The sequence below is a fragment of the Marmota flaviventris genome, chromosome 8, assembly GCF_047511675.1.
Source record: "Marmota flaviventris isolate mMarFla1 chromosome 8, mMarFla1.hap1, whole genome shotgun sequence".
NCBI classification, from domain to species: Eukaryota; Metazoa; Chordata; class Mammalia; order Rodentia; family Sciuridae; genus Marmota; species Marmota flaviventris.
In genome coordinates, this window is record NC_092505.1 from 113,397,558 (window position 1) to 113,423,274 (window position 25,717).

A 25,717-nucleotide genomic window follows, 5' to 3' on the forward strand; every position below is an offset into this window, starting at 1 on the left:
TGAGTCAGGGTGCATCCCCCTGTCCCACTACAGCAGCACAGCCTGGCCTGATGAGGACGCCCGCAACCCAGATCCACAGTCCACGACCTCGACCTCCTGCTTCCTGACAAGGGGTGGGAAATCAGGAGTGGGACAGATCTGAATGAGATTGCAGGACTACCTAACAGCATTGGTACTTTCCCAAACCCTGATTGGCATAAATTTGGACCAGTTGTGCTGACTCAAGTGCTATATAAGCCCCAGAATAGTACACTTAGGCAGCACCTCTATGGGGTCCCCCCCTTCCCCTGATGAGGGAATTCTGTTTGTATTCTTCGGGTGTGAATAAATCCTTTTCTTGTATTCCACCATCCCCATGGATTTCATGCTTTGGATTTGTGAGAAAAGAACCAGGAAAGAAGTTGGCAGTGAGCTGTGGGGTCTGTCACAACACCTGAGGGCATGGCCACCATTAAGAGCTGTGATACTGAAAGCTGCCACACTCCACTCAGTGGTAGTGGGGATGATTTGAACTTTGCCTACAGTAAAACCCTTGACCTTCAGAGCTCATGCAGGCAGTATCCCTGCTGTGATGAGCTGCTAACACTAAAACAGGCTTTCTTGGCACCAAAGGCTACAGTTCATACAGACCACCTACCTGCAGAAGCAGAATCAAGTTTCCTCTCAAACCCCAGTTTCACAAGTCTAGGTTTGAAATGGATAGACAGTCATCAACTTTGCATGTTGTTGTCTTCATATGTAACCCAGGGCTAAACTTCTCAGCATGCATAGTTAGCATGAGGGTTAAATGAGAATAGGTACCAAAGCACTTAGAACTGTGCTTTGAGCACCAGAAGTGTCATGGGAGATACCATCCTAATGGGTGATTTCCATTTCACATGGTTCATCTCCCTGCTGTCTCTGAAGGTGAGCTTCAAGACATAGGAATGGAACTGTGCATCATATGCACCAGACACATGCCACTTTATACCTCTGTACTGATCTAGAATGTTCTTCTGATATCGACTCCTTCCTATAAGTTTTTGCTCAAATTCACATTCAGTAATATACACTGTATTTTCCACAGCTGTAAACCTCCACCCCTTTCCCTGAACAATTTTCCCCTTAGCACTCATTGCCTTTTAATATACTACTTTGATTGTTGTTCATTTTGTCATAGTAACAGAAACCTCAGGAGGGCAGAGATTTTGGCGTGTTTTGTTCATGGATGCCTCCATCTGTCTATCCCATACAGGAGAGGCACTTAATTATTTGTGGAACTGAATGGACTTTATTTGGAGGAATTCTCACTGGATTTCATGCTTTGTGGTTAGGGTCCACTTAACTTGTTGGACTGATTCTGAGAAGTGATTACCTGCTTTTATCCTACACTCAGTAAGGTCTGCACTGTATTTTAATTGCTATGGTGTGAACCTTGGCAACTGGCCCATGTCTCAGTGGCATCATCTATATGTGGGGATAAGAGCATCTCTACTCCAGGAAACTAGTGAGCATCTGACAGGGTATGTACACACAGCACCTGGCATGCTCAGTAACACTGGCTGTTATGACATATTGGAGCCTAGCCTAGGACCCTGTCCTCTCGTCCTGCTCCACATCTCTGCTGCTTGCTTGCTCAGATGTTCATTCTCCTGACCCACCCTTTCTTTTTTGTTTCCTGCCTCTTACTTATCAAATCAAAAACAGATGTCAAGCTCTCTTCAACAAGCCCTCCCCCACTTTTTTAAAATTTAAGCATTTGCCATTAGGTCCAAACTTCAGAAGCGCCAGGTAACTCCCAGACTAACCTATGCCTAGAATAAAGCTTTCATGTTTTAACAATGTGATTCTGAGAAAAATTTCCATGAAACAAAAAGGAAATTATTTTCACAAGTTTCTTTGTTCGGCCTTAATCCAAAACTATTTTAATACTATTAACTATCACATAGCTTACCCCATTTTGATTTTTTTCACCAATTCATTTTGATTTGATTTGATTCATTTCAGCTTAGTTAGCTTAGCCAGACTGTCAAAACTCAAAAGATAAAAAGGACTACGGATGGGGCTGGGGTTGTGGCTCAGTGGTAGAGCGCTCGCCTACCACGTGTGAGGCACTGAGTTCGATCCTCAGCACCACATAAAAATAAATAAAGGTATTGTGTCCAACTACAACTAAGAAAAAAAAAATTTTAAAGGGACTAGGGATGTAGCTCAGTGTGGAATGTTTGCCTGAGCAAGACTAAAGCCCTGTGTTCAATCCCCAGTACTGGGGGTGGGGGCAGATAGTTATTTCAGGGTGTTATAAAATAATTTGTTTGCCTTAATATCAATTCAGAATTTCCCTAATGTATATGCTTTGGGGCTTCATTCCAAGGCCAAAGAAAAAGAAAATATCCTATTCCCTGGAAGGGGCTGTTCCATCTTATCTTAGCATGTGAAGTCAGCCTTGCCTCATGCCACCAGCTTTAGCAGGAAGAGGTTGACAGAGAACTTGGCTAAGGTGGGGGTAAGAGGTCCAGAGGATTAAATTTCCAGCTCCCAAAATAACTCAAGTACTCCTGCCACATCCAAGTCAGAGTCTGCTGCTTATTCACACTGGCAGAGTGCCATCTCTCTAGCCCGATAAGCCACAGATGTTCCTCCTCTTCTCAGCCCTTCAAAGTCTGGAGACCACACTGGATTAATGGGTGCACATGAAAGAAACATTCTCTTTGCACCTGTACCATTCTTCTCATCTAATTTCCCTCTCCTGCCTCCAGGGTCCTGGTAGGCACACAGTAATGCTTTCTAAAACTCAGTTATTTGAGCCTCACTGTCATGGCACCCCCCCCCCCATATCCAAATCTACTACCATATTCAAATCCCACCAGTACTAATTCTTTTATTTCCCTCTCTTCCTTCTGACTTTTCTTTTTTGCTGTGCTGAGGATTATACTCCAGGCCTTGAGTATGCCAGGCAAGCACTGAGCTACATCCCAGCCACCACCTGTATTATTTAAGTTAGATCACTTTTTCATTAAAATTTTTAAAGCCTAGCCTCAAATGCAATATCAATTTTTGAATACTACTGCTTCAAAATCAAAATGAGTTTTCTCGACATAAATGAAGTCTCCTTCATAAAAACAATGAAAACAAAAATACATAGTAATGGAATTTCAGTTAGATAGGGCTTCCTGCCCTGCAAGCCCTTGTTTCTTAATCCTGCTGTTAGGTTAAGGAATGCTGGAGACTTTTTTGTTGTTGTTGTTTTCATTCTAATTAGTTATATATAACAGTAGAATGCACTTTGACACATCCTACATAAATGGAGTATAATGATTTCTCATTCTTTGGTTGTACATGTAGAATCACATCGGTGATGTAATCATACATGTACATAGGGTAATAATGTCCGATTCATTCATATCCTTCCTACCTCCATACTCCCCCTCCCCTCTATCTAATCCAAAGTAACTATTCTTCCCTAGCCCCACCTCCCCTCATCGTGAATTAGCATCTGCATATCAGAGAAAACATTTGGCCTTTGGTTTTGGGGACTAGCTTATTTTCTTAGCATGATATTCTTCAGCTCCATCCATTTACCGGTAAATACCATAATTTCTTTCTTTTTTTTCTTTTTCTTTTCTTTCTTACTTTTCTTTTTTTTAACGCCAGAGACTTTTTAAGGGCTTCAAAATTACATAGGGTCCTTGGAACAGAACTAAGAAGACCAAAAGAGGGCACCTTTCTTTTTTGCTTTTTGATCCCACGTCTGCAACATGGCTCAAGCGGTTCGCTCCCTGGGAAATATGCTCTGGAATTAGACTCACTAAGGGCAAATTTGTGAAATGTGACTGGCACCTTCGGCAGCGAGCGCACCCCTTGCAGACTGAGCTCCAGGGCTCCGAGCACGTGTTTCCTCAGCGGGCACGGAGCGCGGTCGGTGGTTGACCTCAACTGCCAGCCAGTCCCAAGCGTGCCCGCCCCCACGGCCGAAGAGGCTTTGGCGGTCTACGAGGGCGCGAAGCGGGCACCCTGAGGGCATCGGGGCACAGAGCCACGGAGCTTGGCAGCTACCGGCCTGGAAAGCGGCCTCAGTTGCCATGGCGGCGCGGGGCCCGCCCCTTATGATGTCACGGACATCGTCCAATGATAGGCCGCCTTGTCCCACATCTCCCGCACGTGTGCGGCTCTGGTTGCCAAGGCAGCGCGCTTGCCACGCCCTCTTTGTGACGCCACTGGCCGCGTCCAATGGGAGGGCATCCCGGCTCGCGCTCTCCCAGGCTGGGGGCCCGGGTAGCTCAGAGCGTCGCGGGCTGGGAGCTGCGCGCGGGCGCGGTGGGGTCGCCGTTTTCCAGCCAGTCCGCGTCCCCTTCCGCCGCGCCGGCGGCTGCCAGGATGTTCAGGATGCTGAACAACGGCTTCGAGGACGACCCCTTTTTCTCGTGAGTGTCGGACCTGGAAAGAAGGGAGGGAATCGGGGCCCGGGGAAGAAAGGACGCGGGGACCTGGAGGGTCTGGGTGCGGGGCGGGGAGGGTCCGGGGACTCGGGAGCCAGGAGGCTGCGGACCGCAAGGTCCTGGGTCGCAGAGAGGGACTGGAGGACGTGGGGGCGCGGGGCGGGATAAGCGGACGCGAGGGCCAAGAGGGCCGAAGACCACAGGCTCTAGGGTCGCCGAGCGGGACGGGAGGACGTTGGGGAGTGGGACGAGGAAGAGGGGACCTTGGGGCGCGGCACGGGACCGGAGAATGCGGGAGCCATGAGGGTCTGGGCGCGGAGCGGGGAGGGTCCGGGGCGCGGGGCGAGAGGGCTGGAGACCGCAGGGTCTTGGGGCGAGGGGAGAGGAGGACTCGGGGGGGGGGGGTCGGGACCGCAGGGTCCGAGGCACTCGGCCGGACGGGAGCACTCGTGGGTGCGGACTGCGCTCGGACTGGCCACCAGACTGCCCTGACCTCGCGCAGATTTGCCTCAGCAGGTGCGGGACCCTGTAGGTGACGCGGGCCCAGCTGCTGGCGAGAACTAGGCTCTCAGCACCTTTTCGCGACCGCTTTTTCTGCGAATCCTGGCTGGGAACATCTCTTAGGACCCGAAGAGCTCTTAAATTGGGGACGTTTTATGGCTGCGTGCTTGGTGTGAGTAGGTTGTGACCAGAGAGCCTCAGGTGCTATGTGCAGGTTGCTAGGTGCACTGTTTGTTTCTTTGGTCGCCTTGCTCATAAAGCTAGCCCAGTTTGGAAAAGGGACCCTTTTCAAATGTCCCAGTAGGGCACATAAGTGGACATCCAACACCTGGGTGAACTAGAGCGATTACCTTGTGAGTGGTTTCCAGGGGAGTAATGGCATGCCCCAGGAAGAAGGCATCTGGAGTTAAGTTTCACTAGGATCCAATTTTTTTGTTGTTGTTTTTTAAAATTCTTCCTTTGGACATAACATCCGCGAATTGGATACTCAAGATAGCTAGCTTTGTGATGCTTTTTTGCCCAAGTGTTTTGCCAGTTTGAATTTTGACTTTCTGTCCTAATTTATTTTGATTATTGAATTTTGTCTAGCTTAGGGACTATTTTTTTAAGGTTAAAATATTACAGCTTACTGCACAGGTTTTTAAAATTTGTTTTTAAAGAAAAAACTATCCGTAGATTATTAATTCAGCCATTCAATAATTCTTATGCAAATGTGACATCAGTTCAGTGACCAGTTTCTGAGTTGTATTGTATCCCTGATTGTAAGAAAAAGAGCAATGACCTTAATTAAGCCATGAATGTAATTAGTGTCTCCTTTCAAATGTCTAGCAGAAGTGTAATTTAAGTGTTGGGTGAGTCCTTCAGGGCAAAGCCATGGTTGAGATTCAGAGTCAGGAATAGTAACAGACCACAAATAGTAGGCATGCATCAAAGAACACTCTTCTCTATGCTGAGCACAGAGAAAGCTATCAACTACCTTGAGTGAGGCTTTCTTCACTTTCTGTAGCTGCCTTCAAAAGCAGGCAGCCATATCAGAAAGTAGGATAACAGGATTGTGATTGACCTTACAAAAGCAATTTCATGCTTGTAATTTCTTTTCTTTAATTATACGTAAAGTAAACACACTTGGGGATACAGGAAAAAGAATGAATTTATATTTTATTTCAGATAATCTTTCATTTGACTCACCCCTTTTATCCTAACCCCAAATGAAATGAGTATCCATTACTTTGATGAGTTAAAACACAAGGAATTCAGACGTGGCAAACATGTTAAATAATCCACTGACCTTAAGAATATACAAGAGAAGTGGAACGCATAGCCTGTGTCCACCATTTTCATATAGATACTGCCTGGGTTGTGAGCATTGTAGTGACCTTTTGATTCGCTAGTGGAGAACTTAACAGGGAGAGTATTTAATAAAAGCTGTTCAGTGGTGATCTGGTGTCCTTCACTCTCTGTCTTGTAGTTAATTTGTAGTATTTTGTTGGTTGCTGAAAGTAATTACTATTTGCATTCAAAAATGCCATTACTGTTGGCATTTTCTAAGGAGAAATTTTCTACGTAAATTTTCTACTACCATTTTCTACGTAATCCATTAGTTCACAGTTGAGCCTAGTCAAGCACATTCTACTAACTTACTAATTATTTAAAAGTAGACAGACAAAAATACATAAACTTCTTGGAAATAAAATTAGAATTATTAGTTTCTAACAAAATAGAGATAGATTAATAAAAAATGATAGATAATAGTCAGATTATTAAATGTTTAAAAGATTTGAATAAAAAAAAACTCTGTACTTTTGAATTCAAATATATCCAGTTTCAGTGTTTACCTTCTCATAATAGTATATATTAAACAATTTGTTTATCAGAAAATTAAAGGAAAACTTTTGAGCCAGGGCTGGTCTCAGTGTTAGAGTGCTTGCCTTGCATGTGTGAGGCACTGGGTTTGATCCTTAGCACCACTTTCAAAAATAAGCAAATAAAATAAAGGCATACTGTCCATCAACAACTAAAGAAGAAAGAAAGAAAGAAGAAAAAAGAGAAACTTTTAAAGTAATAGTTTAAAATTTGATGTTTAATGTTTTACTGTGTATTTGGGACTTAGGAAAAAAAAAAACTTTTGTATCTAATTATGTCAGGAGCCGAATTTACTTCAATGACAAAATTTCCTTATTTTCAAATATGCTTTCTTAAATGCTTTCTATTGTAATTTGGTTAAAAGCACAAGTGTTAAGCACTTCCTGCCATGTAATTTTCTCTCAAGAATACTACTTTCTATCAAACTTGTATTTGCTTAATTTTAACAACTGTGTTAGTGTGTGTGTTAGTGTGTGTGTGTGTGTTTAAGTATGTATAGACAGGAAAATTAATCTGAGGATAAAATGATTTTGGCATCATGATACCCTCAAGAATGTGGATTAGAAAACTTCAGATATATTTAGCATAAGCCAGACTTTTCTAATTGGTATAGAAACATGAACTTTGAATCTTATGAGCTACAAAAAATGAGTTCCTGAACAGGAAAATCTACAAAGAATAGCTGTGTTACTACTTATATTGGTTAGAGATGGAAGGCAAAGAGCAGGCTAGTGGATCTGCCTTATTTTAGGAATCAGTTACTGTGGTACTGAGCCAGCCAACTCTTGATATAAGCATAACATTGAGATCTGACCAGCCTTTGGTCCAAGTTCCCTACAGGTTTTCTCAGGAGTTGCTTCTGTTGTCTTTGGGTTGACAGGAGCTAAGATACACATACTCCCAGCCTCCACTATTTCTTGTGCACCATAGAGATGATTGGATTGATTGGAGAACACTGTTGATTGGAGAACCTGTGCACTGATGGCGCTGAGAGTGAGTGCACAACTTGTGCAAGGGTGCATGGACTGTTTTGGTGGCTGGGAGCATTCTCACAGCAGGAAATAAAGGAGTCACAGCTTTCAGGGCTGCTTGCTTCCTTGTTTTCCCAGTCAGTCTGAGGAGGGCCCTTCCCCAAGATGTCACAGTTGGGCCTGGTGCGGTGGCACATGCCTGTAATCCCAAAGCCTCAGGAGGCTGAGGCAGGAGGATCATGTGTTCAAAGCCAGCCCCCAGCAAAAGTGAGGCATTAAGCAACTCACTGAAATCCTGTCTCTAAGTAAAATACAAAATAGGGCTGGGGATGTTGCTCAGTGGTCGAGTGCCCTGAGTTCAATCCCCAGTATCCCTCCCCCCGAAAATGATGCTATAGTTGGGTTCTAATTAGTATTTTGACACCTTTCATTCTATTGCTTAATAAAGGCAAGGAGAATACTCAGCTAAAATACAGGGCTGTGATTTTCAAAGTCCAGCTTTATGCTAATATCTCAGTAGCTATTGTGACTTTCAACATCTACAGTAATTTTTTTCAGAAATATTTTGATATGGAAATTTTTTGTAAGTAAATTTTGTAAATTTCAAGTCCTATTTGAGGGCTGGGGTTGTGGCTCAGTGGTAGAGTGCTTGCCCAGCATAGAGTGCTTGCCCAGCATGTGTGAGACATTGGGTTTGATCCTCAGCACCACATACAAATAAATTAATAAAGGTATTGTGTCCAGCTACAACTTAAAAAAATGTTTAAAAAATATTCTATTTCATAGAATGAAGCTCTATAATCCCTAGTCTTTAATTCAAGTAATATTTCAGGTAAACTATTCATTTGGGGCATTATTTCTAATGTCAAAACTTGGATTATCCAAGTTTTTTTTTTTTTTTTAAGGGATCAGTCTACTTCAAACTAGGGAACATTTCTTTATGATCAAGAGCTGCTATAATCTTCTGGCCAAGCTTTTTACCAGGACTATGTACAGTAGAAGGGAGGGAGTCTCCTTAGTAAATGGAAGTATCATGTCTGTGATCTGAGAACCTATGGAATGAAGTAATGCTTTCTTACTTAGAAGCACAGATAGCTATATACAGACTAAAGAAAATTGTAACTTGGGTAAAATATGTATTTTGTGTGTGTGTGTGTGTGTGTGTGTGTGTGATAGAATCTTTAAAACAGGAACTTATTCTTAAATGAAACATTACCAGTCCTTAAAAAGAACAACAACTCAGTAACTTTTGTGTTTTAATAATTTGCAAAAAAAAAAAAAAAAAAAAAAAAAAAGGTTTTTATTTTGGGGGAGGCAACAATTTATTTTCCTGCTTTGTGAGATAATCTGGATGTTAAACAATATGGAGTAGAAAGAACATTTGGGACCAGATTTCTTTGAGCGTGGTTGTAGTTTGTGTCACCAGTCCTGAAAGACTTGGTTGGCCATGGTGATAGGAAAAGTAAGTTTGTGCTGACTTTGCTTATGGAAAGTCTGAAAACCATAGGAAGTTTGGTAAAGAAAATAATGCAACCCCATTATCTAGGTGTATTTTGTTTCTATTTTCCATATATGAATTCTTCCCCATTGAGATCCCACTTTAAGGTTAAATATCTGTTTACTCAATATATACCATGAGCACTTCCCTCATCTTTAGCTATTTTTTCAAGTGTGACTTTAGAGTCTGCAAAATATTTGGATACACAAAGAATATTTTTCACGTTAATCTAACCAATTTCAAATTATTACCTTAGACTAGCTCATGTACATGAAACAACTGTTTTAAGATATGAACTTCTTAAAGCCTCATGATATTTTCAATTGGCTGCCCTAGGATAATGAAATATTTATGTGCAAAAAATAACGTGAATGGGGGAGAAATACATAAAATACTATTTCTCATTTGAGAAAACAAATGATTAAAATTTTAAAATATTAAATCAAACTCTTGCTTTTAAAAGTTCTATTTTTACTTTGAGAAAAGTGAATTTAAATTTGAGCAGAGAACCTTATGACCATACCTATGAGCAGCAGCTCTTCTGGTAGACACAAGCTGAAGCTTCTAGAAGGCCCACTGGTTCTTCCAGAATGGCCTGACCCACTTTTGTGGATCTTCTGTTCATGGTGCTCACAAATTCACATGATTTTACATATTTAGTGTATGTGTGAGTTTGTCTACTCCTATTAAATAAACAAAAACCTGGATAGCATTTTAAATTAGTCACATTTAGTTGATGAATGTGTGGCCCAATTATAATGCAGTGAGAAATACTCAGTACATTTTATGATTCTGTGGGAAAGTAATAGCTGTTTAATTCTCACTTATTCACAGAACAAAATCTGGTGTTCCCTGAAGAATTTTTCTTCATTGCAGTTGAATCTCATCCACATATCTAAAGGAAAAGTTGGCTGTTTTCCTAAGTAACTGCAGAGTAGTAATACAGCCTTTATATTAGTTACGAACTCTAAGCTCTGCGTGTTCAGTGAGTGAAGCTCTGCACAGAAGGACCCCGTTTTAATTGCCATCTTAAAACATTAGTGGTCTGAAATCCCTTAACCCCATATTCAACAAAGGTATAACAAATACTGTTAGCAATCTTATTTTTGAGGTGGGAATTAGAAATTGTTCTTTAGCAAGTCATTTATGACTTTTAGAGCTACTTGAACCTTCCTTCAAATAAAAAGTAGGTAGATAGACAAAATTTTGATTTCTTAATTTTAACATAACTTTTTGATCTTTAGGTCTAGATTTCAGAAACACAAATCAGCTTCCTCTCTGCCCTCTAGTATGCTGAAACATGAGCTCTTCATTGTGTGCTGTTGATCCACTCCATTTGCAAGTTGGCACAACTTTCTCTTAGCACTAGTTGCCTATGATTCTGCTAGAATAGTATTAAGGTTTGGATGTCAGGTGTCCCCAAAAGCTCACATATAAGACAATGCAAGAAGTTTAGAGGAGAAATGATTGGGTTGTAAAAGTCTTAACACAATCCTTGATAGGAATTGAGTGGTAACTGAAGTGGTCGGGTATGGCTGAAGGAGGTGGGAATTGAGGGTGTGGCTATGGGGTATATATTTTGTATCTCAAAAATGGAGACACTCTCTACTTACTGATCACCATGATTTGAGCTGCTTCCCTCTGCCACACACTCACCATGATGTTCAGCCTCACCTTGAGCCCAGACCAATGGAGCCGGCCTTCTATGAACTAAGACCTCTGAAACCATGAGCCCTCAAATAAAGTTTTCCTCCTCTACAATTATGCTGGTTGGGTCCTTTAGTCACAGCAGCAAAAAAGCTGACTAAAGCAAATAATGATTCTTCAATTTTTAACAGGTGGAAAGTCTGGGGATGGCAATCTGTTAAACTACTATGGGGGGCTCAGGACGTGAGGAGCTGGGAGGTCAACACTTGATCCTGGCAGCAACTTGAAAGTTGCACACACTGAAGACAACAGCTTTTCTTAGATTGTCAAAGTGCAATCACAGGATGACCACCTGCCCCAGCAAGTGGACACAGGCGAATACGGAGGCTCACAACTCACCTAAACAGAAATCCACAACGAGAAACCATCTCAGGAACACCTGTGCCTTCTTTGTTGGGGGCTCAGTGTGAACAAGGGTGAGTTGAAAGCTGGAGAAGGACTGGATCGTGGGGTGTTGGACCCTCACTTTTGTGAGTTTTATGCATTAGAGCTCTGGTAAATATTGGGGACAATCTCTTGGTTCTGGTAGGGTGTTTGGGAAAGTAGTCATCTTAAAATTGGCCACCTCATTCTGGTTTTTATTATTATTATTATTATTATTTTGGTAGTTGTAGATGGACAGAATGCCTTTTTTATTTATTTTTATGTAGTACTGAGGATTGAACCCAGTGCCTCATGCATGCTAGGCAAGCACTCTGCTGCTGAGCCTTAGCCCCAGCCCCCTCATTCTGTTTTTAAAAAAATTTTTTTTAGTTATAGGTGGACACAATGTCTTTATTTTATATTTATGCGGTACTGAGGATGGAACCCAGTGCCTGATGCATGCTAGCCAGCGCTCTACCTCTGAGCCACAATCCCAGCCCCTCATTCTGTTTTTAATGAGGCCTGTGATCAGGAGAAAGAGTTTTAAATCATGGGATGGTGGGGGTACCCAACACCAGCTTCTCCAGCCATCCTATCCCATTGAAGGAGGACCAAGATCCATTGGTGGCATTCAGTGTCCAGGGCACAGATTCACAGAAGCCTGAGACCCAGTCTTATGACTGCTGCCTCCCCACCTCACCAATACTTTAGCGAAGGGCTGTGCACCATGGTCCTTCATTCAGTGTATCATGTACACCCTTCAGCAAAGAGTCACTAATTGGTTTGAAGAGGCTGAACAAGCTTCTGAACTGAATTGGCTGTGGCATGGATATTGGTGTGCTCAGACCAGGAAGTTAAAAAACTATGAGTAATATGCTAAAGGCCTTAGTAGGAAAAGCAGGCAACAAACAAGAACAGACAAAAGCAGAGAGATGGAAATTCTGAAGGGGGATAAGAGTAAGAGAAATGTTAGAGATTTAAAAAAAAAAAAAAACACTAACAGAAAGAAGAATGCCTCTGCTGGGCTTACTGGTGGATCAAACACAGCTGAGGAAAGAGTCACTGAGCTTGAGGAGACTGAAGCAGAGACTGAGCAGAGACTGAAGAAAGCAATATCCAAAGACTGGTCGCTGCAACTACAGAAGGTGTATTATGTGTAGTGAAACTGCAGAAGCCAAAGAAAAAGAGAAAGGAGCAGGTGCAATACTTGAAACAACAAGAGCCAAGAATTTCTCCAGATTGATGAAAGACATCAAACCACAGGTCCAGGAAGCTCGGCAAACACCAAGCAGGATAAATGCCAAATGCTGAACCTAGGTTATCATATTTGACCCTCAGAAAATCAAAGACAGAACATGGTGAAAGAGGCCAGAGGGAAAACATCCTACCTGAAGAAGATTAGAACATGAATTTTACCTGACTTCTCAGAAACCGTGTAAGCAAGAAGAGGGTGGCATGAAATATTTGATGTCAGGAGAAAAGACCCACAAACCTAGAATTCTGTATCATGCAAAATTTTTCTTCAAAAATGAGGGGGAAATAAAGATTTTTTTTAGACAAGCAAAAACTGGAGTTTGACTAGGGGTGTAGCTGAGTGGTGGGGTGCTTGTCTAGCATTTGAGAGGCCCTGGGTTCCATCCTTAGTACCACAAAAAATTAAAATTAAAAAAAAATGGAGTTTATTGCCCGTAGACTGGCCCAGCAAGAAATATCAATAGAAGATCTTCAGAGAGAAGGAAAATGAAACAGGTCAGACACTCTTCTCTACATACACAAAGGAAGAGCATTAGGGAACAGGTGAGGGAAGTAAAAGTCTTTTCTTAATCTAACAGGGAAGTTTTTCCAGAGTAATGACATGTGTTTGATGATGTGCTGAATGATAGCAGTGATGCAAGCAAGGGAAGGGGTTATTCGAATGTACTTGCTCCTTGAATCAGTGTGACGTTATTTGATGGTGGACTTGGAGAGTTGTAAATTCATATTGTAACTTCAGGACAACCTCCAGAAGTAAGCTCTCACAGAGCTAGTATGAAAAATGACCTTATGATTCTTGTATGCATATTATCTCCATCTTTGTATGTATGTGCATATATATGTGTGTAAGTGTGTGTATGTGTGTGTGTGTGAGAGAGAGAGAATTTATTCTTTATTACATTGGTCTGTTTTAGGGTGAAATGTGTAATAATCTCAATAAACCTAATACTCTGATGTCTTCATTTAAATAAATTCATAAACAAATTAATTAGTAGAACTATAATTTTTATCTTGTTAATAACCCGCCTTCAACTACAGAAACTGGTTCATTTGAAACATTTTATTTAACAAATTTCTACATTCATCTTTCAAAAATCTCAAATTGAGTTTAAGTTTTAATTTTTGGAATATAGTTTTTGCCTTAGCATATTTAAAAAATTAAATTCCCAAGTAATAACAACTGGAAAGTGTTAATTTGTTGAAACACAAAAATTGCTAGCATCTTACCAGGAGCATAAAACTTTGAGCCATTTATATGCTTCCTCTCCTGTGTTGAGGAGGCCCAGATTTCTCTCCTACGCAGGTGCAAAAAGATCAATAGGGGAAATGCCAGGCACCCTGAAAGATAGGAAATGCTTTTTCTAAGGGCATAACATTAGATAATAAGTATAATAATAATTATTGAAACTGTACTGCTTACAGATGTAATCTATGTAAAAATACTAGCTATCACTCCAGAAGATGGCAGAGTGGAGCTAGGTGGTGATCCCCAACTCCTCCACAGCACAGAAGGGAGATGGTAAAAGAACAGCTGACAGGAAAGAGCTTTACTACAAATTCCTATCTGGATTAGAGGAACTGGGAAGAATAGTATCAACAAGTTTTTGTTATTTTCCTAAGCTTGAATGTCTTTTCTCTGAAGTGATTTTAGTAAATAGGGTTCAGTAACTTACCTCAAAATGGTGCTAATATTGGGAACAGCAGAAGATACACATTGAGTGAAAGTATCAATACCTGGATATTTGCCCAGCCTGGGTCTCAAAAGAGAAAGAAACATACAATTAGGCCCTTGGATAAAAGAAGTGTGATAATCATTCCAATAGATGGATAAACCTACAAACAGTATGAAAAAGCAAGGGAACAAACCACCCCAAACAGCCCACAATATGTCAATAATTATTAACACCACAATGGAGGAAATGTCAGAGAAAGAATTCAGAAAGTTCATACTTGAACTATTCAAAGAGGTAAAAGATGATATAAAGAGTGAAATTAAAGAAAAAATATAGGAAGTGTAATAAGATCACTTTAGTAAAAAGTAGAGATTCTAAAAAGAACTAAATGGAAATCCTGGAAATGAAAGACTCAATAAATCAAGTTATTAAGAATTAATTTAATAGGAAGCATCATAAATAGATTAGACCACTTTGAAAATAGATTTTCAGGCCTTGAAGAAAAAGTACATAATCTTAACTATAATGTCAACAATAAAAAAGTTGATCATGACCAGAATACTTAAGAAATCTAGGATAACATCAAGAGACCAAATTTAAGAATGATTAGGGTACAAAAAGACTCTGAAGTGCAAACTAAAGGAATGCTCAATCTTCACTTTCCAAATATTAGGAAAGAATATGGAAATTCAAATTCAAGATATATAAAGAATTCCAAATATACAAGATCAAAAGAAATCCTCTCCCAGACACATTACAATGATAATGCCTAATATATAGAAGGAGGATAGATTTTTAAAAGCTGCAAGAGAAAAATGACAGGTCACATTTAGAGGTAAGCAAATTCTGATTTTAATCGATTCCTCAACCCAGACCCTAAAAGCCAGAAGGGCTTGGAATAATATCTACCAAGACCTGAAAGAAAGCAGGTATCTTCAAGATTATAAAATCCAGAAAAACTATCCTTCAGAATTGAAGATGAAATAAAAACTTTAATATTGAGTGGAAAGTAAAAAATCATAACCACTAAGCCTTCACTACAAAAACATACTCAATGAAATATTTCATGCAGAAGGAATGAAAAAGAAAAATGAAAGCCAGCATAGGGATGAATTGCATAGTCTATTAAAGGAGAATCAAGTCTGAATTAAGCATTAGAAATAAGTCAAAATGGCAGGAAATAAAAATAATCTCTAGATAATATTTACTGTAAATAGTCTAAACACTTCAGTCATAAGATATAGATTGGCAGATTGGATTAAAAAAGCAAGACCCAACCATGTGTTGTTTGCAAGAGACTTGCCTTACAAAGATATCCCCAAACTGAAGGTGAATGAGTGGGAAAAGATATACATGCAAATGATACCCTAAACAATCAGGAGTGGCTATTCTCCTAACAAAGTAGACTTCAAGCCAGAATTAATTAGAAGAGACTAAGAAGGTCACTTAATACTGGTTAATGGAATCATCCAACAAGATTCAATGATTGTAAATATTCCCCAAGCAACAGTGAATATTATACATACACAAAACAAATCCTTCTCAATATAATGAATCAAATAGACCCCAACATGGTATACTGGATGATTTCAACACAACTCTCTAGTAGATAGATCATCGAGACATAATCTAAGTAAAGACTCTTGAGAACTAAAAAATATTATTAATCAGATGGACCTAACAGACATCTATAGACTATTTCATCCATTGACAACTGAATTTACTTTCTTTTTAGCAGAATATGGAATGTTCTTTAAAATAGGTAATACTTCAGTGTACAAAGCAAATCTTAGTAAATGCAAAAAAATTAGACATGATTTCATACATCCTATCAGATAATAATGGAATAAAATGAGAAATCAATGACAAGATAAAAATACAAATCTCTAATACCTGGAGATTAAATAAATACTCTTTTGAATGATAAGTGAGTAGCAATAGGAAATCAGAAGAAATTTTAAAACAATACTTAGAAACAAAATGAGAGACAGGCCCAGCGACCCGCTGGCGTGGTAGTCACGTCACCCCAATTGGAGTAGGGGCAGCGCAGAGCCGCCGCCCGCGCCCGCAAGGTAGGCAGACCTGCAACTGACCGGCGGAACAGGCCCAGCGGCCTGCTGGCATGGTAGACATCTCATCCCAATTGGAGTAGGGGCAGAGCAGAGCCGCCGCCCACGCCTGGAACAGGCCCAGCGGCCCGCCGGCGTGGTAGTCACGTCACCCCAATTGGAGTAGGGGCAGAGCAGAGCCGTCGCCCGAACCCGGAACAGGCCCAGCAACCCGCCGGCGTGGTAGTCACGTAACCCCAATTGGAGTAGGGGCAGAGCAGAGCCGCGGCCCGCGCCCGGAACAGGCCCAGCGACCCACAGGCGTGGTAGTCATGTCACCCCAATTGGAGTAGGGGCAGAGCAGAGCCGCCACCTGCACCCGGAACAGGCCCAGCGACCCGCCGGCGTGGTAGTCACGTCACCCCAATTGGAGTAGGGGCAGAGCACAGCCGCCGCCCACGCCCGCAAGGTAGGCAGTCCTGCGACTGACCGGCGGAACAGGCCCAGGGGCCTGCCATTGTGGCAGACACGTCACCCCAATTGGAGTAGGGGCAGAGCAGAGCCGCCGCCCGTGCCCGCAAGGTAGGCAGACCTGCAACTGACCGGCGGAACATGCCCAGCAGCCTGCTGGCATGGTAGACACGTCACCCCAATTGGAGTAGGGGCAAAGCAGAGACGCCACCCGCACCCGGAACAGGCCCAGCGACCCGCTGGCGTGGTAGTCACGTCACCCCAATTGGAGTAGGGGCAGAGCAGAGCTGCCGCCCGCGCCCACAAGGTAGGCAGACCTGCGAATGACCAGCGGAAAAGGCCCAGCGGCCTGCTGTTGTGGCAGACACGTCACCCCAATTGGAGTAGGGGAAGAGCAGAGCCGCCGCCCGCGCCTGGAACAGGCCCAGCGGCCCGCCGGCGTGGTAGTCACGTCACCCCAATTGGAGTAGGGGCAGAGCAGAGCCGCCACCCGCACCCGGAACAGGCCTAGCGACCCGCCGGCGTGGGAGACACGTCACCCCAATTGGAGTGAGGGCAGAGCAGAGCTGCCGCCGGCGCCTGCAAGGTAGTTATACCTGCGACCGACCGGCAGAACAGGCCCAGCGGCCCATGGGCGTGGTAGACAGATCACCCCAATTGGAGGAGGAGCACAGCCGCCGCCCTCCCCTGCAAGGGAGACTTTTCAACTATACAAGAGCAATATAAATATATAGGGGGGAAATTTCTATAACAACAGTTTCACCAAGCAGAAAGAAACGTGAGCAGTATGAAAAGACAAGGAAAGAAAGGACCACAAGCAATGCAGGTCAACTCAACTTTAGAAGAGGTAATAGCTGCAGCAGATGGAATTTCAGATAAAGAATTCAGGATATACATGCTTCAGATGATCGGGAGTCTCAAGGAAGACATTAGACAGCAAAATCAGACAATGAAAGATCACTTCGACAATGAATTACATAAACAAATCCAAGAAGCAAAAGATCAACTATACAGGGAGATAGAGGTTATAAAAAACAAACAAACAAATCCTAGAAATGCAGGAAGCAATAAACCAACTTAAAAACTCAATTGAGAATACTACCAGCAGAGTAGAACACTTAGAAGATAGAACATCAGACAATGAAGACAAAGTATTTCAACTTGAAAAGAACATAGACAGCTCAGCAAGACTGTTAAGAAACCATGAGCAGAACATCCAAGAAATATGGGATAACATAAAGAGACCAAACTTAAGAGTCATTGGGATACAGGAAGGTATAGAGGTCCAAACCAAAGGAATGAGCAATCTATTCAATGAAATAATATGAGAAAACTTCCCAGACTTGAAGAATGAGACAGAATCCCAAATCCTAGAAGCCTACAGGACGCCGAATGTGCAAAATCATAAGAGATCCACACCTAGACACATTATAATGAAGATGCCCAACATACAGAATAAGGAGAGAATTTTAAAAGCTACAAGAGAAAGGAAGCAGATTACATTTAGGGGTAAACTAATCAGGATAACAGCTGATCTTTCAACACAGACTCTGAAAGCTAGAAGATCCTGGAATAACATATTTCAAACACTGAAAGAAAATGGGTTCCAACCAAGAATTGTGTATCCAGCGAAATTAAGCTTCAGGATGGAAGATGAAATTAGAACCTTCCACGATAAACAAAAGTTAAAAGAATTTGCAGCTAGAAAACCATCTCTTCAAAACATCCTCGGCAAAACATTACAAGAAGAGGAAATGGAAAATAACAATGAAAACCAACAGTGGGAGGTAGGACAGTAAAGGAGGGAAAAATAATCAGAGAGGAAAACAAACCATGTTTAGTAACATAAATAAACAAATATGTCTGGAAGAACAACCCATATCTCAATAATAACCCTAAATGTTAATGGCTTAAACTCACCAATTAAGAGACACAGGCTAGTAGAATGGATCACAAAACAAGACCCAACAATATGCTGCCTACAGGAGACGCATTTGATAGGAAAAGATATACATAGACGGAAGGTGAAAGGTTGGGAAAAATCATATCACTCATATGGACTTCGGAAACAAGCAGGAGTGTCCATACTCATATCAAATAAAATAGATTTCAAGCCAAAGTTAATCAAAAGGGATAAAGAGGGACACTATATACTGCTCAAGGGAACCATACACCAACAAGACATAACAATCATAAATATATATGCCCCAAACAATGGTGCAGCTATGTTCATCAAACAAACTCTTCTCAAGTTCAAGAGTCTAATAGACCACCATACAATAATCATGGGAGACTTCAACACACCTCTCTCACCACTGGACAGATCTTCCAAACAAAAGTTGAATAAGGAAACTATAGAACTCAATAACACAATTAATAACCTAGACTTAATTGACATATATAGACTATACCACCCAACATCAAGCAGTTACACTTTTTTTCTCAGCAGCACATGGATCCTTCTCAAAAATAGATCATACATTATGTCACAGGGCAACTCTTAGACAATATAAAGGAGTAGAGATAATACCATGCATCTTATCTGATCATAATGGAATGAAACTGAAAATCAACGATAAAAGAAGGAAGGAAAAATCATGTATCACTTGGAGAATGAACAATAGGTTACTGAATGATCAGTGGGTTATAGAAGACATCAAGGAGGAAATTAAAAAATTCTTAGAGATAAATGAAAACACAGACACAACATATCAGAATCTATGGGACACATTGAAAGCAGTTCTAAGAGGAAAATTCATTGCTTGGAGTTCATTCCTTAAAAAAAAGAAAAAACTAACAAATAAATGATCTCATACTTCATCTCAAAATCCTAGAAAAAGAAGAGCAAAACAACAGCAAAAGAAGTAGAAGGCAAGGAATAATTAAAATCAGAGCTGAAATTAATGAAGTTGAAACAAAAGATACAATTGAAAAAAATTGACAAAACTAAAAGTTGGTTCTTTGAAAAAATAAATAAAATCGACAGACCCTTAGCCATGCTAACGAAGAGAAGAAGAGAGAGAACTCAAATTACTAGCATACGGGATGAAAAAGGCAATATCACAACAGACACTTCAGAAATACAGAAGATAATCAGAAATTATTTTGAATCCTTATACTCCAATAAAATAGAAGATAGTGAAGGCATCGATAAATTTCTTAAGTCATATGATCTGCCCAGATTGAGTCAGGAGGATATAGACAACCTAAACAGACCAATATCAATTGAGGAAATACAAGAAACCATCAAAAGACTACCAACTAAGAAAAGCCCAGGACTGGATGGGTATACAGGAGAGTTTTACAAAACCTTTAAATAGGAACTAATACCAATACTTTTCAAGCTACTTCAGGAAATAGAAAAAGAGGGAGAACTTCCAAATTCATTCTACGAGGCCAACATCAACCTGATTCCTAAACCAGACAAAGACACTTCAAAGAAAGAAAACTACAGACCAATATCTCTAATGAACCTAGATGCAAAAATCCTCAATAAAATTCTGGCCACTCGGATACAAAAACATATCAAAAAAATTGTGCACCATGATCAAGTAGGATTCATCCCTGGGATGCAAGGCTGGTTCAATATACAGAAATCAATAAATGTTATTCACCACATCAGTAGACTTAAAAATAAGAACCATATGATCATCTCGATAGATGCGGAAAAAGCATTCGACAAAGTACAGCATCCCTTTATGTTCAAAACTCTAGAAAAACTAGGGATAACAGGAACATACCTCAATATTGTAAAAGCAATTTATGCTAAGCCTCAGGCTAGCATCATTCTGAATGGAGAAAAATTGAAGGCATTCCCTCTAAAATCTGGAACAAGACAGGGATGCCCTCTCTCTCCTCTTCTGTTCAACATAGTTCTCGAAACACTGGCCAGAGCAATTAGACAAACGAAAGAAATTAAAGCATAAAAATAGGAAAAGAAGAACTTAAATTATCACTATTTGCAGGTGACATGATTCTATACCTAGCAGACCCAAAAGGGTCTACAAAGAAACTATTAGAGCTAATAAATGAATTCAGCAAAGTGGCAGGATATAAAATCAACACGCATAAATCAAAGGCATTCCTGTATATCAGCGACAAATCCTCTGAAATGGAAATGAGGACAACCACTCCATTCACAATATCCTCAAAAAAAAAAAAATACTTTGGAATCAACCTAACAAAAGAGGTGAAAGACTTATACAATGAAAACTACAGAACCCTAAAGAGAGAAATAGAAGAAGATCTTAGAAGATGGAAAAATACACCCTGTTCATGGATAGGCAGAACTAACATCATCAAAATGGCGATATTAGCAAAAGTTCTCTATAGGTTTAATGCAATGCCAATCAAAATCCCAACAGCATTTCTTGTAGAAATAGAGAAAGCAATCATGAAATTCATATGGAAAAATAAAAGACCCGGAATAGCAAAAACAATGCTAAGCAGGAAGTGTGAATCAGGCGGTATAGCGATACCAGACTTCAAACTATACTACAGAGCAATAGTAACAAAAACAGCATGGTACTGGTACCAAAACAGGCGGGTGGACCAATGGTACAGAATAGAGGACACAGAAACCAATCCACGAAACTACAACTATCTTATATTTGATAAAGGGGCTAAAAGCATGCAATGGAGGAAGGATAGGATCTTGGAACAAATGGTGCTGGGAAAACTGGAAATCCATATGCAACAAAATGAAACTGAATCCCTTTTTCTCACCATGCACAAAAGTTAATTCTAAATGGATCAAGGAGCTTGATATCAAATCAGAGACACGCTGTCTGATAGAAGAAAAAGTTGACTACGATCTACATTCGGTGGGGTCGGGCTCCAAATTCCTCAATAGGACACCCATAGCACAAAAGTTAATAACTAGAATCAACAAATGGGACTTACTCAAACTAAAAAGTTTTTTCTCAGCAAAAGAAACAATAAGAGAGGTAAATAGGGAGCCTACATCCTGGGAACAAATCTTTACTCCTCACACTTCAGATAGAGCCCTAATATCCAGAGTATACAAAGAACTCAAAAAATTAGACAATAAGATAACAAATAACCCAATCAACAAATGGGCCAAGGACCTGAACAGACACTTCTCAGAGGAGGACATACAATTAATCAACAAGTACATGAAAAAATGCTCACCATCTCTAGCAGTCAGAGAAATGCAAATCAAAACCACCCTAAGATACCATCTCACTCCAGTAAGATTGGCAGCCATTATGAAGTCAAACAACAACAAGTGCTGGCGAGGATGTGGGGAAAAGAGTACACTGTACATTGCTGGTGGGACTGCAAATTGGTGCAGCCAATTTGGAAAGCAGTATGGAGATTTCTTGGAAAGCTGGGAATGGAGCCACCATTTGACCCAGCTATTCCCCTTCTTGGTCTATTCCCTAAAGACCTAAAAAGAGCATGCTACAGGGACACTGCTACATCGATGTTCATAGCAGCACAATTCACAATAGCAAGACTGTGGAACCAACCTAGATGCCCTTCAATAGACGAATGGATAAAAAAAATGTGGCATTTATACACAATGGAGTATTACTCTGCATTAAAAAATGACAAAATCATAGAATTTGCAGGGAAATGGATGGCATTAGAGCAGATTATGCTAAGTGAAGCTAGCCAATCCCTAAAAAACAAATGCCATATGTCTTCTTTGATATAAGGAGAGTAACTAAGAACAGAGTAGGGACAAAGAGCAGGAGAAGAAGATTAACATTAAACAGGGATGAGAGGTGGGAGGGAAAGGGAGAGAGAAGGGAAATTGCATGGAAATGGAAGGAGACCCTCAGGGTTATACAAAATTACATACAAGAGGAAGTGAGGGGAAAGGGAAAAAATACAAGGGGGAGAAATGAATAACAGTAGAGGGGGTAGCGAGAGAAGAGAGGAGGGGAGGGGAGGGGAGTGGGGATAGTAGAGGATAGGAAAGGCAGCAGAATACAACAGACACTAGTATGGCAACATGTAAATCAATGGATGTGTAACTGATGTGATTCTGCAATCTGTATCCGGGGTAAAAATGGAAGTTCATAACCCACTTGAATCAAAGTGTGAAATATGATATATCAAGAACTATGTAATGTTTTGAACAACCAACAATAAAAATTTAAAAAAAGAAACAAAATGAGAATACAGATACAACACATTAAAATCTCAGGGCAGTATAAAGGCAGTTTTAAAAGAAAAATTTATAGCACTGAGTTCCTACATTTAAAAAAATGTCAAATAATCTAACATTACACCCCAAAGCCCTAGGAACAATCAAACAAACTCACACCAAAATCAGTAGATAGGAAATAGACAGGAAATAGTTAAAGTCAGAAGAAAAAATACGAACGATCAGTAAAAAAAGGGTTAGTTGAATGCATAAGCAAGATTGATAAACCCTTAGCCGACTAATAAAATGAAGACCCAAATTAATAAAATTAGAGATGAAAAAGGAGATATCACAGACACCACTGAAATCCAAAAGATCATTAGAAACTCTTTTGAGAATTTATACTATAATAAGCTAAAAACTCTCAAAGATATCAACAGATTTCTGGAGACATGACAAATTGAACTATGAGGATATAGAAAACTTAATATAAATTGATGAAATTGATGCAACTATTAAAACTACTTATTCCAACAAAGAAAAGCCTAGAACCAGATGGATTCTCAGCTGAGTTTTACCTAACATGCCTTGAAAGATGAGCTATACTAATTAGAAGAAGTAACACTTAAAAAAAAAATTTTGTAGTTGTAGACAGTCACCATGCCTTTATTTTATTTATTTTTATATTCGGTGCTAAGGTTTGAACCCAGTGCTTCACACATGCTAGGCAAGTGTTCTGCCACTGAGCCACAGCCTCAGCCCCAAGAAGTCAATTAGCAGAACAAGGCTATGCAAAGGGATAGTTCTCAAGTGAATTTTGTTTCTAATGTGGCTCTGAAAGTTTCAGTTAGATCAGTGTTCTTGTGGATTTAACACAATAATCCCAGCTTACAATATAAAAAATTTTCTAAAGAATGTGCTAGAAAATGACCAAAAGCAGAGACATACTGTAGAGATCTGCATAGTTAGAAAAAGGATTAGACAACTCTAGCCTGAGGTGTACCCCATCTCCTCCACGGAGAATGGCTGGAACTCTACTGGAAGACTCAGTCTGGTTCAAAAATCAAGAGCAGAGTTCAGTATAACACAGTCACTGAAAAGTAGAGGAGGGGATCCCAAAAAGGAAAGAACCAAGGGTTGCAACTGTGGCTCCAGTAGTAGAGCACTTGCCTAACATGTGTGAGCACTGGTTCAATCCTCAGCACCACATTAAAAAAATAAAGATATAAATTTGCTGAACAGATTAGTAAAAAAAAGAAAGAAAGGAAGGGAGGAAGGGGAAGGGGAAGGGAAGGGAAGGGAAAAGGGGAAGGGAAAAGGGGAAAGGAAAGGAAAGAAAGAACCAGAGAGCGTAAACACCAAATAATATGAATAAAATCTTAAGCTAAACCACCTGCGTATGGAACAGACTCAAAGAGCACTCTGAGTGATTTTTGCTGTCATTTAATACAGAACTTTTAGGGCTAACCAGATTAATTGTCTGCTTAAAATAAAATTCAACACTTATGAAGAACATAACAAAATCTAGATCTTCTACAAAATAGTAGCCACAATGTATAGGTAAAGTTCAAAATTACTTAGCAAAGAAACAGATAAAAGATATTCTCCATATAAGAGATAATCAATAGAGACTTACCTGAAGTGACTCATATATTAGAATCAACAGACAAGAATTTTAAAGCATTTATTATAATTTTCCTTAATGATGTAAAGGAATATATGCTTGCAATGAGTGAAAAGATACAAAATCTCAGTAAAAGAAGTGAAATTATATACATATAAAATAATTGATACATACACACTAAATAAAAATTGTAGAAGTGAAAATATAAGAAAAAATCCTTTAGGTGGGCTAAACAGAAAGGAGATGACAAGATAAGTCAGTAAACTTGAAGATATGTAGTTAATCTAAATGTGAATTAACCTGAACGCCAGAAAAAGAAAACTTGGGGTTGGCGAGAACATGATGATCCTTAAGAATCTCTAGCAGAATATTGGAATGTTGTCTAACATTAGATGTTACCGGAGGAGAAGAGAATAGGGTATAAAAAGTAGTTGCAATAATAGTGGAAATGACTAGATTAGAGAGTTGAGAAGCTGTAAGAGAACTTGAAACAAGACAAACATAAGGAAACCAGGTGTAGGTCCATTATTCTCAGACTTCTAAAAGGAAGTGATGTAGAAAAAAATCTGGAAAACAATACATCAATTGGATATAGCAGAAAGACATTTTGAAATGTAAGGTATCAAGCACTTTTGATACCTTACCAGAAACAGCAAGATAGCAGAGGGTGAAGTAGTCTTCAAAGTGTGGAATGGAAAAAAAGTCCACTTGCCTCATGAAAATATCTTTCAAGAGGAAATGGTGCCTATAATTCCATCACCTTGGGAGGCTGAGACAGGAGGATCCCAGGTTCCAGGCCAGCCTTAGCAACTCACCCAGATCCTGCCTCAAAACAAAATATAAAGAGGATTGGTGATGCAGCTCAGTGGTAGAGTACCCCTAGGTTCAGTACCAGAAGTAAATAAATAAAATAGAAGAAGAAAAAATGGTGAAATGAATATTTTCAGATAAAAGAAAACCAAGAACTTGTAAAACGCATACCCAGGGGGCAGGAATCGTGAAGTCAGCTCTTTAGTGAAGGACATGAAGACAGATGGCAACCTGGATGTTAGTGGAGGAGAAAAGATCCCCAGAGGGTTAAACTTGTGGATAAATGTGGAGTATCTTCAGAGATGTCAGACGATACTGTAGACATTTAATAAGAACCAGAATTCCAGGAATTAAAATTTTATTTTAAATTTAAAAAATAAAAGTGAGGGGCTGTGGATGTG

General features: G+C 40.2%; 1 protein-coding gene across 4 annotated transcripts in view; it reads left to right on the plus strand.

Moving 5' to 3' along the window:
- Positions 1 to 4,257: 4,257 nt before the first annotated feature.
- The window catches only part of Mlf1 (myeloid leukemia factor 1), a 38,733-nt gene continuing 17,273 nt past the window's right edge, over positions 4,258 to 25,717 (plus strand). For all 4 annotated transcript variants that reach the window (XM_071615844.1, XM_027933932.2, XM_034635752.2 and 1 more), the window contains exon 1: positions 4,258 to 4,403. In XM_071615844.1, the coding sequence (XP_071471945.1) occupies positions 4,357 to 4,403 (47 nt within the window). In that variant the 5' untranslated portion in view covers positions 4,258 to 4,356. The remainder of the gene's footprint in view (positions 4,404 to 25,717) is intronic.